At 30.5% G+C, this 12,785-nt stretch overlaps 2 protein-coding genes across 2 annotated transcripts in view; one reads left to right on the top strand and one right to left on the bottom strand.

Annotated features, from left to right (window-relative positions):
* The window catches only part of LOC134711319 (ATP-dependent RNA helicase TDRD9-like), a 57,456-nt gene that overhangs the window by 28,122 nt on the left and 16,549 nt on the right, over nucleotides 1–12,785 (top strand). Inside the window, exons 20-28 of the mRNA XM_063571856.1 lie at nucleotides 289–396; nucleotides 1,113–1,216; nucleotides 1,627–1,704; nucleotides 2,385–2,498; nucleotides 3,288–3,381; nucleotides 4,434–4,535; nucleotides 5,524–5,661; nucleotides 6,158–6,247; nucleotides 7,606–7,728. Coding sequence (XP_063427926.1) covers nucleotides 289–396; nucleotides 1,113–1,216; nucleotides 1,627–1,704; nucleotides 2,385–2,498; nucleotides 3,288–3,381; nucleotides 4,434–4,535; nucleotides 5,524–5,661; nucleotides 6,158–6,247; nucleotides 7,606–7,728 — 951 coding nt within the window. The remainder of the gene's footprint in view (nucleotides 1–288; nucleotides 397–1,112; nucleotides 1,217–1,626; nucleotides 1,705–2,384; nucleotides 2,499–3,287; nucleotides 3,382–4,433; nucleotides 4,536–5,523; nucleotides 5,662–6,157; nucleotides 6,248–7,605; nucleotides 7,729–12,785) is intronic.
* On the bottom strand, nucleotides 9,084–10,821 carry LOC134711322 (complement C1q tumor necrosis factor-related protein 6-like). The gene is made up of 3 exons (XM_063571860.1): nucleotides 10,713–10,821; nucleotides 10,516–10,575; nucleotides 9,084–9,496 (listed from the first exon to the last, which is right to left on the bottom strand). Exons 1-3 carry the CDS (start codon nucleotides 10,789–10,791, stop codon nucleotides 9,084–9,086), a joined length of 552 nt encoding a protein of 183 aa, XP_063427930.1. The 5' UTR covers nucleotides 10,792–10,821.

The following is a 12,785-nucleotide window of genomic DNA, read 5'->3' as shown; positions in this document are numbered from 1 at the left end:
ATTGAAAACTTGTAAGAGATAAAAATGAACAATTGAAGACAACATCTGTACCTTGCATCAGATATCTTTTACTTACTTTATAGAAAGTATTTATGTTTCATCAATAATATTCCTTTGATAATCTGATGTGATTGTGAGGTGAAGACACTTCAAATTAACTAAAAAAAGACCTCTGTGTGTCAGCCTAAGGCTTTTGACGATGAACAAAGTTGCAAATCATATCTAAAACACCAAATTGTCCCCAATCAATGTGTTACCTGTTGTAACAAATATCCTTTTGTTTTATAGCTGGTCATGTGTGGAGCCTTTTATCCTAATTATTTCTTAAAAGGAGAAATAGATGAAGAGGATGCCGTTCGTATGATGTCTGGTCACGATCCATTGGAAACAGTCATGGTAATGCTTACATCACAGTATTAAAGCAAAACAGATATTGCACAAATCTTGCAGACTTATTTTGAAAATATAAAAATTCTTTTTGTCTCAAAAGTTGCAAAAGAAAGATTTAGTTTCAGAGGAACCATTATTGATTAGAAAATATAGCAAATGTCATCTGAAATCATCTGAATGACTTTTATATGAGTAATAAAATAAAGCTACCTTACATTTTGTTGATTTATGTATCATGTTTAATTGCACATGTACATTTTTATGTGAATGTATTTTTGGCTGACATTGGAGTAAACTAACTTTTGGCATTCAGTTTTGATCTCTTTACAAAACATTTAAAATTGAGAACGGAAATTGGAAATATGTCAAAGAGACAGCAACCTGACCAACGAGCGGACAACAGCCGAAGGCCACCAAAGGGTCTAAAACACAGTGACAAAATCTTGGGGTGGTCCTCAGGTGGCCCTTAAATAAAATTAGGTACTAGTTCAGTATAAAATGGACGCCACACTAAACTCGAGAACATATAAATGAACTAAAATGAAAAAAACAACATACAAGGCAACTAAGACCAGAGGCTCCTGACTTGGGCAAACATTGTGGCAGGGTTAAAGGTTTGTTTATTTACAGGTAAAAGATTTACCAGCTAAGCAGGGTAGTCTATACAAGCAAGCTTTAGAAGATCAGTTAAGATATATGAATTATATTTTGTTTATCTACAGGTTAAAGGTTTACCAGCTAACCAGGGTAGTTTGTACAAGCAAGCATTGGAAGACCAGTTTAGATCTATTTCTCCTCACCCTACTGCTTATTTTGAGGAAACCAGGTAAATTATTATGAAACCAGTATGTTTAGATTATTAAGTTAAAGACAAATTGATACTGTTAAGCAACATTTATATAACTTGTATATCACATAACATTGATCATCATATTAATATAAACTTAATCCTATTGTATGAAAAATATTTGTGGTTGCTCTAAACCTTTTAGTTTTACTGAAACAGTTTATGCTTATAGTCGCAAGGCCCATATGAAATTTTTTTTAAATAAATTTTGATTAAAATCTGTAAACCAGCAATTATTTTATGATACATTTTATAGTAATCATTATATACCTCTGTCAGCATACAACTTGTTTGTTTTGTCAATCCTGATATAATCCTTGCAATGGAGTATCTAATATTGATGCTTATGTATAAATTTGTTCATTTGTAATTCTTTTTTTTTATTTTAGAGCTTACATAAAATTCCCAAGAAAGCAGGAAAACCGGCAGACAGTACATCCTGGCGTTTATCTTTCTGTGAAGCACAGGTAGAGTTTTCTTTGTTGGCAATAATAGATCAGTATACCAAACTTCACATATCAAAAGTTAGAATTTAACCTAACAAAAATCTACTCTTAAATTCAGATGATTATTGTTAACATCTGTTTTTTTGCCACGAAAAAGTATTTGATAGAAACACAGTCATGTAAGAAAGGGAAATGGCCTATTTTTGGCCTCAAATCTACTGCAGATTTTAAAGTAACCATACATAATCTTGAATTTGCTATACTATGATTTCAGTGATACAAATTATTGTGATTATTTCATGTAACATTTTATGTACAACTAAATATAAGTTGCAACAGTTTGTGAATGCGTTGAAGGGTTTAATTTTACAATTACTAGGTCCATCCACATTCCTAAAGGTTTCATATTCACTATTTCATGTCCTGAATTAGGGAATATTTTTGCAGTTCTATTAAATAAAAAAATTAGCCAGCCCAAAAAAAACTCCTCCAATTTTTTTTCTCTCACTTTTTGATCAAATCATAAGATGTAATCATTACTATAAGTGAGAAAAAAAAATGTAATCAGTTCAGGTCAAAGGTAAGTTGTACGCTCTATATCAATATATTTGAAAGGTGCACTTCATTGAAAACTACTGCCATGAAAATATATGAATTTATTTTCCTCATAGAATTTTATCAAATAGATAGTGCTTTTTTAGACTTCTCAATCAGAAGATAGAAATTACATTATATTCTCCTGAGGAGGCAAGTGAAAAGATGGATGAAATAAGGAAGCAACAAGAGAATGCCAAAGGAAGACTCAGAAGTAATAGGTATGATAATCATTTAGGAAAATTATTATATTGATAGTAACTAATTTCCGCTAGCAATTTATTTTTGCAACTTTCACAGGTAGAAAAAAAATAATGAAAGTATAAATCGTCAGGATTACTAGTTCTTTTCTCCATGTATTATTTAAAAAAAGTAACAAACTTTTAAAATTGCTAAACTAGATCACTGTAAAATAGTCTGAAAAGGACTAAACAAACCCAGATTTCCCCCCAAAAAATAAGTTGGTTTACAGTACATGGAATTCCAGGATATCAGAGAAACATCAAATATTTAATATATAATCTTTTAAGAAACTAATTATACCACATCTTCTTTTTATAACTATTATTTTAATTATGTTTTACTACTGTCTTTCCATTTGTCCATATGTCCAGCCACAAATTTCTGTCTCATTTTGATACTAAGTGACCTAATGTGAGATAAAATTAGGTCAACCCATTTTGCAAAACCTGCCTGTTTGACCATTACTTTATTCAAATTTCCTGAAATATTTTTACAGAACAATCAAAACATATGATTTACACATGTTTTAATTAGATGAAAAGATATTCTGAAGAGGTCTGATTAATTGAATAACAGATTTAATTTTGTATTAATGTTAATTCCTATTTAAGTAAAGAAGAAAAAAACATTACTACTTAAAAAGGAAAGTTTGTATTCATTACCGATGATTTTAACTTAAGGAATTTAATTGTGTTACAATTTTTAATGGACCTAGTAGGTCAATATGGTTGTTCAGGGTATAAAATATGTATTTTTCTTTATTTCAGGTTTACTGTAGGTGATGTTGGTTGTTCAGAACAGAAATTACAGAGGGAGCCACCACCTGCAGAAACTACTATGGTTGTACTCCATGTTACTGAGGTAATTATGTCGGCTTACATTACAGAAGGTTATATTAGGTTTTATTCATCAGTTATGGTTAGTGTTGCAGAACAAATGAACAGATTCTCTTTTTTTATACGACCGCAAAAAATTTGACTATCATGTGGTCGTCTGCATTGTCGTCTGTATTTGCATTTAGTGCCTAGACAATAACTTTAGTTTAAGTGAATGGATCTCTATAATTATTTACCAGAAGGTTCAATACCACTAAAGTAAGGTTTGGATTGATTTTGGGGCTTATGGTCCCAACAGATGGGAATAAGGGGCCAAAATAAACACTTTTGTAATTTCCAGAAAATAACTTGTGTTTAATTGTATAAATCTCTCTGAAATTATACCACAAGTTTCCATACCACAAAGGGATGGTTATGATATACTTGTGTGGGGTTATGGAGAAATTAGGGGCAAAAAGGGGGGAGGGGGAACTAAATGTTTCTGTTTAATGGACAATTAAGACAATTTAAAAGCAGTGTAAGGGAGGTAATTCAAATTGAAATACATTTAAAATACAATGTTGTGTATGTTTGAATTTACCTCCTTTACACTACTTGTAAATTAATGAAGAAATAACAGGTTTTGGACTATTTAAAAAAAAAGGGTGAGTCAATAGGCAACAGCATAGTGAAATTGCACCAAAGCAAAAAATATATAAATTCAAATCATATAACCAATTCTAAGTTCTTTGACTACAGTTATTCTGTGTCAGAAACTTATTATGTGTCAAATATTTAATTACAATCCAAATTCAGACCTGAATCAAGCGCGAGTATTGTGTCCATTTATTGTCCCAACTGTTCAGGGTTGGACCTCTGATGTCACATCCAGCTGCACTCAGGGAAGGAATTTATTACTATTGAGAAAAAATCTTTTACATTATTTTGAAACAGTTTGCAAGTAAGCCATTTCAGGTTTTTTTTTTGCCTTTGTTATAAAAAGGTGTGGTAAAGTCATTCATAATTATTTTTTTGCAGGGCTGTTGCCAGGAGTAAACACAGCAAATATTTACCAGCTATATTTCTTTATATTTATAGGTGGTTGATTGTGGACATTTTTGGGCACAGTATGCTGAAGAGAAGACACAACATGATCTGTTTTGTGTACAGAATGCCCTGAACAATGAAAACGTTTTGCCAGTGAGTACAAGTGAAAATAAATAACTTGTAACTAGTTGCAGGATTGTTTGTTCTAACTGTTTTTAAAATAATTTATACATTTTTAACTAAAATGATTTGTACATTTTTAACTATAATGTATTTAACTTCTAGGAGTTTTTATTCTGTATATGTATTGACTTCTCTCATTATTTTTCTGTGGACTTGCTATCTTTGATTATATTAGTACAAAGATGGTTAGTTAATTAGACCTGATAAATTGACAGTTGTTTATTTGGATTTTTTGTTCAATCTGATATTTTTTTTATGTGTTTACTGACTGTTTCACTTATAATGAAATAGAATCAAGGTTTCTGTGGCTAAAAAGTACAATGTAATAAATCTGCAAATTCTGTATCATTATAAGAGTTTATTTTTTTTAATTTCCCAATGTGAATGAACAATATATAAATAACACACAGCTGAGAGGGTGATGGAGCAGATTGGTACCCCTTGAAAACATTGTCAAAGCCAAGGTTGACAATGCCTTTTTCGAGGGGTTCCAATCTGCTCTATCACCCTCTCAGCTATGTGTTGTTTAATTTATTATACTGAATGTCCTATCATTATTGGCTTTTACAGATTACTTTTATTTTAAAAGTATTTTCTATGACGTCATGTTCATAACAACGTTTCAGGCATTAGAAAAAAACAACAAAAGTCAAGCAAGATGTTTTATTTTATTTATTTTAACATTCGATAAAAAAATCTGAGCCAAAACGTAGAACTTAAGCATTGTATTTAATTCCTTGATGTAAATTCAATTCATTGTTCTTTGAATTATTGATTTCTGATTGGTCTAGACCAGAGGGTAACATTAAAAAAATTGTCACCTGCTCAGTCATGTGATAGAGTAAATTGACACCCTTGTCTTAGCCAATCAAAATATGGCATTTTAACGTGAAGTATAATAACTATATATATCAACCTAAGTCACCTAACTTGTATTCATGTAAACTCATTTTTTTAGCAAATTAAGCCTGACCCATATCTACGTCGGGGAATGTTCTGTGCAGCACCTTTTGAAGGAGAACTTTACAGAGCCAGAGTAGAAAGTGTGGAAAGAGAGAAGGATGGCCGTAGTAACCAGTGGATTGAAATTGTAGAGGTAGGGTTTAACATACAAAAACTTAAGAAAAAAATGAAATGGTAAGTCAAAAGAATAACAAAAAGTATAATATCAAAAATACCAAACTCTGAGGAAAATTCAAAACAGAAATAAAATTGAGAATGGAAATGGGGAATGTATCAAAGAGATAACAACCCGACCATAGAAAAAACAACAGCAGAAGGTCACCAACAGGTCTTCAATGTAACCTAAAAAGTCTGTAATTAAATGGCAAAATCATAAGAACAAACACATCTAACAAATGGATAACAAGTGTCATATTCCTGACTTGCTACATGCATTTCATTATGTAGAAAATGGTGGACTAAACCTGATTTATAGCTAGCTAAACCTCTCCCTTATATGCCAGTCACATAAAATTCCATTAAATTGACAATAATGTGTGAACAAAGTAAACAGATATAAAAGGTAATACATATTTATGGTCCTCATGTACTGCATAGCACAAAATAATAAATTAGCTTTTTATTACCAGGTTTTCTTTGTGGATTATGGGAACACTGAAAAGATGAGAAAAGAAGCTTTGAGAGAAATGTCAAGTGAATTCTTATCAATTCCATTCCAGGTATGTCAAATAGAGATATCATCTTGTTCACGAGTTTGTTGTAATTATTTCATCTCACAAACCCCTTGGAAGACAATTTACTTTCAAAGAGACCCATTACCAACAGATATAAATTTAGTACTATGGATTCATTATTAATTTTGGTTAGATACTTATTTTTGTTGATTTCGTGGTAACAGGAGAGCCACAAATTTAAATGTTCAACAAATTGGAAATTTTCAATTGGCTTGTACCGTATTTGGGCATGTATAGTCCGCACTTTTTTTCCTAAAATATGTGGTTTGTACAAGGGATGCGGACTATACACAACTATAGACGGTTTTTCGAAATTTATAAAAAAAAAATAATTTTTTTTTTTTTTTTTTTTAATTTCGTTTTTTCTTCATTAATAATGTATATTGTAGACGTTTATTATATTTATTTTATTTAATTCTTAGTCTCTTATTCATTTTTAACTTATCTGTTCAAAATTGATTATTAAAAGTAAAGGAGTGACATCCTGCATAGGTAATCAAGAGGGGTAATTAAGGATTAATTATGTGTGTGTAGCATTTAAATAATGATGTCAAGTTTTGACAGGTGTTAAATATTATAATCCGAGGCAAAAAAAACCCATGATCAATGAAAAGATTATATAAGATTAAATAGTTTTAAAATTTTGATTATTGCTAATTAATGTAGATAAATGTTTGATCTCTTTTTTCTTTTTTTCCATAATCTTCAATTTATTTTTGTTATATTATATATCAGCTTGGACATACCTAGACAAATGTTGATTTTAAAAGGGATCTTTTAATTAAAACCTTCTTTTATAAAATTATTAAATATTAATTACCTGATGAAAAGCTCTACCATTTCATTATTTTTCATGAAATAAATAAAACATTTTTTTTTACATAAAATACTTGGAGAATAGGTCCCTTTCAAAGGATTTTAACTAGATTTTTATAAAAAAAAAAAAATTTTTTTTTGCAAAACTTTTTTTCTCGATTTTAAGGGGATGAAAAGGGGGTGCGGACTATACACGGCCGAATACGGTATACAAACTTTGGCAAAACCACAAAATTAAGTTTTCCTCAATTCGTGAAAATTGGTACTCACGAAAATAAATGAATCCACAGTATTATAGACTCAGAAATTTTTAAGATAGGTGAAGAAACAACAAAAAAGTTGAAATTTAAATTTTGATGGCATTTTTTGTATGCAGCATTTCATGAAATTACAATAATTAATCTGACATGTTTCTTCGATGTTTAACATAGCAATAATAATACACATGAAAAAAAATTATGAATTTCTCTGGAAATATTATGTTAAAGATTTAGAAACCAAAATAATGTATCTTTGTATTCTTACAGGCTGTAGAATGTAAGCTTTGTGAAATCCGTCCTTCACCAATTAAATGTCCTGATGGAACATGGACAGTTGAAGCTAAGGAACAGTTTAAACATCTAGTCATAAACAAGAATTTCATTGGTCAGGTAAGTTAATGAAAATGGTTTGGAACCAACTTAATGTCATGATGGAATCTGGACATTCGAAGCTAAGAAACAGGTTAAACACCTAGTTATAAACAAAAATTTCATTGATCAGGTAAGTTGATGAAAATGGTTTGGAACCAATTAAATGACCTAATGGAACCTGGACAGTGAAAGCTATAAGCAGTTTGGAAAAGAACCAAGAACTTCATTGGTCAGTTAAGTTGAATAAATCTTTTGGAACCATTTGAAAATCAGGATAAAGTTGAATAACTGAATTAATTGGTCAGGAAGCATCTGTTTTATTCGCTTATCCAAGAGACTTTGTCCTCATACATTGGCAATTGACCAATCACTTTTCAAGTTTTAGCTCAAAACTCTTTTTATAAACATCTCAATTAGTAATTTGTGTATATAAAAAAAAGAACATGTGGTAGCCCATTGCTAAATAAAGGTTGTTAGTATAAAGCTACTATAGTGTAATGATAATAATCTGCACGTTCTTGTGTTAATGTAACACTATATCCCTTTGCAAATAAAGCTTTGGAGGAACATCAAAATCATTCTGTAGGTTCATCAGTCTGTCTGTCAATGTGTCTTGTAATGTTCAACTCCCCTAAACAGTACAGATGATGGATATTTATGAAACTTTACCCACAGGAATATAAACCTAGGGGAGATAATTGAATTTGCAAGCTGGGCATAACATTTTTAAAGTTTTTGTTTTCATTTTTTTACCCAACAACTGACTTAATTTTTGCAGAACTTTGCAACCTAATGTTTTAATTATGAAATAGTGCTTAGTATATTACTTTTCTTAATCAAGTCACCTTTTAGTTACTAGAACTTCAAGTGAATCCACAAAAAGTCATCCTGTCCAACATGCTTTTCTGGATTTACCTTCATTAGGTGTTTTTCCTAGAAAAATTTGCAGTCAGTGTCAAGATTTAAAAGTCATATCCCTTTCATCAGGTTAAACTTTGAACCTTTTGATGTTTTAAATTTAACCTTGGCAGCTTTAATAGCTCTTTATATAGAAATCTGTGTTGGTAGCAGATCTTTGGTAGTCTGTGCTCAATTTATTCACTTCTTTTCTGGATTAGTTAAATTAGAACTTGACAAAGTAAAGACCCCTGACTATTTTGACCTCTAAATGTGTTGTTAGGTTGCTGCTGCCTCAACGACTTAACCCAATAAACCAACACATCTTTTTATTCATGTAAAATTTTAATTTTGAAGGGAAGACATGTATACAATTTATAATTGAGTAGAATAAAAGTAACCTGTTTCTTCAGCAGTACAGCTGACCTTCGCAACTTGGATTATGTAAGATAAAAGGTGATAGAATTCTTGCTTGATTAAGAGATAAGAAAGCCAGAAAACATGCTGTGATGATTCGTATTACTGAAGATTGTCTGACTGCCTTTATTATCATGATGTTTAACAAACACACGATCTCCTTTCTTTAATTCGAGTACAATATCAGCAGAACCTGTACCAGGACCTTGTCCAGGGTACAATCCTACAGTTTTTTCATCATTTTTCCATAGAGATGCATTAAAATATTTTCCATGACTAGACATAACTGTTGTGCTTATTTGATAGTACCCTTTCTTTGGTGCTGTGAAAAATCCAGAATTTGTGTCATATCCTTGACCAGCATTGGTCCAAACTTTATCAAACTTAACAATTGCTAGAGGAGTAAGAGATTTAGGAGCTGACATAGAAGCTGTGAAAGCAATAACCTTCTTCTGACAGGTACAGGTAGAAACTTCTGTAAATATAGAGTTTTTATTTAAGAATTGAATGCTTCTTTTTGTAACTTCATAGGGTTGTAAAAGTGTTGACCGAAGCGCTTCATTTTAAAAATGTGCCGCGGTCAACCCTTTTACAACCCTATGAAGTTACAAAAAGAAACATTCAATACTTATAATTACATTTTTTAGCTATGATTATGAAAACACGATTTTTATCAAGTTTTTATTTGTTTTACCTGTGTAATTATGAAATTGCTTAAGGAATAATGCGAGATTGCAGTGTAGCCAATCAGAATAACGTATTATAATGAAGCAAACATCTAATGTAAATATTATTGTTTGAAAATTGGATCAATGGCAAAGTCAAGTTGATGGGTGTTTTTAAACTCTTTATCGTACATTGAACTAAAACAACAACAAAAATTATTTCAAATTGGTATATGAAATATAACCGTTGCCACACTTAGTCACTGAGGTTGTTTCTTTTAGATTTTTTTTACAGGATATACAGCACTTCATAAGAACTATTTAACAAAAATCTGTATTCCATCCATCTTATGAAATGGAAAAATCAGAGCTTCTAGCAATTTAGTATAAAGCTTCAGTTGAGCATGTTTTACACTGTGATGAGTTATTCATTTTCCTGTAAGTAAAGTTGCAGAATGTTATGAAGTTTCCGTCTGTCATATGTTCTTTGCAATTGTCTTTGACCTTATTTTCATGAATCAGTGACTTCTTGAAAAAAAATCAGTGTTTGGCAAGTGAATTATGCACTAACTTTTTATGCGTAAAGGGATAACTGTATTTTGTATATATGATCCTTCTACATTTACTGAGAAAAATGTGACATAAATAATTTCATGGGATGTGATGATGCACTCGCTTAAAAATGGATAGAGGTAAAACCCCTCTGTTATGGCATGGTCTGAATTTCTGAAAGTGCCTAAATAATGAAATTAAAATGCAAAACTGCTATTGAAAGTTTCAAAAATAGTACAGTACATATCTATTAAATGCTTTTAAAAAAACATACCTGAACTGGAACCTTTTATCTTCATCTTCATATTAAGAAGATCTTGAATGAGGCCATTATCTGCCAAAAAAGATGCACTTTATATACTAGTTGTTACAGAATATATTTAGTCATTTTGTGAATGTTGCGTATGAGTTTTCATTTTCTTTCTAATAATGATCAAGGTAAATTGAAATATGTCTTAATTAAGTACTTACGAAGTTCAGTATTACTGGCAGACTCCACTTTAACCATCATCATCAATAACATGAAAACTGTCACAGTTGTCCTAAACATTGTGTTCAAGGGAAGTAACCTGTTTTATTAGATAAGTGCTTTGGATGTTTGTTTTGCATCTCAAGTCATATTTATACTTAGCTGAAACCTTACAAGCTGTTATATGTTTCTTTCATTAAATGAAATATGATGCTTATTGATTATATATGACATGCAACTTAACTAGTTCGAAGAATTTGGTACAAAATATTTTTCTGGAACAATTAGTCACTCCTAAATTTGTGGAGTCGCATAACATTGCCAGTATAAATGATTTACTGTCCATATATTTTTGGCTCTTAAATAGTGAATGTTGATATGAATCATTGTTAAAGATGAGTTACAGGAATAGAAAAATATCAGTGGCGGATCCAGAACTTTTCATAAGGGGGAGGGGGGACCGCAGACTGACCTGAGGGGCACCCATCATGCTTTAGTGATTCCCTCAATAATTAACCAAATTTTCCCCTATTCGCCTATGATTATCAATTTCAATGAGCCAAGGAATTAAAGGGTTAAAATCTAAAATATTTTCTGGATTACATTGAAACTTAAGGATAATTAGAAATGAACATAATAGTAATTTCTATTTCATATTTTGGTAACAAAGTATTTCATTTGTACTAGTCATGAGAGATATCTGGGAAGAATAATTGATTTGTAACAATCTTGAGGGGACAATCAATTTTATGTATAAGTATTAATTAAAGTTTATTCGCAGAATAAAAATAGCAATGAAACAAATTCCCTGTTTATTGACATATCAGCTGATAATTATCATGTTTTATTTTGCATTTGGTAGTAAGAAGTAATAAGTTTACATTAAATTAAAACATGATTAAAGATCAGAATGAATTTGAAAATTAAAATAAATAAACTTTGTATAAGGGGAAACAACTCTTGTTTTTTTTTAGTAGGGAAAAGTTGAAAACTAAATTGATTTAGCTACTCTGGCTAGCAGATATAATGTCAGTTAACTCACTGTTTGGTAATGAAAACAATATATTTTTAGAAAATAAAAAATTTATTCCTAAGTGTGCTAATAAAATGTTAGTCCCTTCTTGTAAAAATTTATTTTCATACTGAATTTTTTTATATTTTGATTAAAATTTTATTATACATGAATATATACACCATTATTTATACTTCATGTTACATAAGAACTCTGCATTTGTTTCCCTTCAATTGAATTGTATTTTTGGATTTTTTTGCTGCATTGGAGACCCATTGGTGGCCTTCGGCTGTTTCTGCCCTTTGGTAAGGTTGTTGTCTCTTTGGCATATTCCCAATTTTCATTCTCAACTTTAAACAAGGTCAAATATGTCAATTTCGAATGGCAACACATTACAGTCATAATAAATGAATTAGTAGCAACATGTGCACCATTTAAGAGTTTGGAAGTGTTTTAAGTTAGTAAATACATTAAATGCATGCTAATTTGACAAAATTCATTATTCTGCAGTAGTCAATATACGCATGTGCAAACAAATTTTATTGGATTTAGAGCATGGGTTTATTCATAAAGGAAAAGAAGCATGTCATATTAGAATATATAACAAGATTTGTCTGAAAAATGGTAATAAACTGTGCAATGTTTTGTATTTAAAGATGAAGTGGCAAAGTCCTGCTCAAATCAGTTGTGATTAAGGTGTTTATCCAAGAAATTGTTTACAGTTGAATGAATTAAAAGTCATAAATAGACTTTTAATTAAGTGAATTTTTTTTTACCTTCTGATGTTATGACATTCGCTTTAAAGTAAGGTATAGTTTTGGGAAATTTTTGGTGTTGATAGCAAATCTTTGATAATCACTGATATATTTGTTCACTACACTTCACACTAAATCAACTTATAGAAATGGACATATTGTAAATAAACATATTGATCGTCGAATCATTTGTAGAACTGTTAGTTTGTTGTTGGGATGCTGTCTCACTGAAACATACCAAACCTTTTATTTTATTCAATAAAACTTCATTTGAAATGAAATAAAATTGAGAATGGAAATGGGGAATG

The sequence above is a fragment of the Mytilus trossulus genome, chromosome 3 (assembly GCF_036588685.1).
Source record: "Mytilus trossulus isolate FHL-02 chromosome 3, PNRI_Mtr1.1.1.hap1, whole genome shotgun sequence".
NCBI lineage: Eukaryota > Metazoa > Mollusca > Bivalvia > Mytilida > Mytilidae > Mytilus > Mytilus trossulus.
The sequence above is the reverse complement of the archived record's forward strand: the minus strand, read 5'-3'. Positions and strand labels throughout refer to the sequence as shown.

What these genes read in the sequence shown, in the direction of transcription:
- LOC134711322 (XM_063571860.1), bottom strand. Translation starts at nt 10,791, where the DNA reads ATGTTTAGGACAACTGTGACAGTTTTCATGTTATTGATGATGATGGTT. An exon ending in TGCCAGTAATACTGAACTTC is followed by an intron (nt 10,576 to 10,712) that starts GTAAGTACTTAA and finishes CTTTTTTGGCAG; the next exon opens with ATAATGGCCTCATTCAAGAT. An exon ending in GATAAAAGGTTCCAGTTCAG is followed by an intron (nt 9,497 to 10,515) that starts GTATGTTTTTTT and finishes TATTTACAGAAG; the next exon opens with TTTCTACCTGTACCTGTCAG.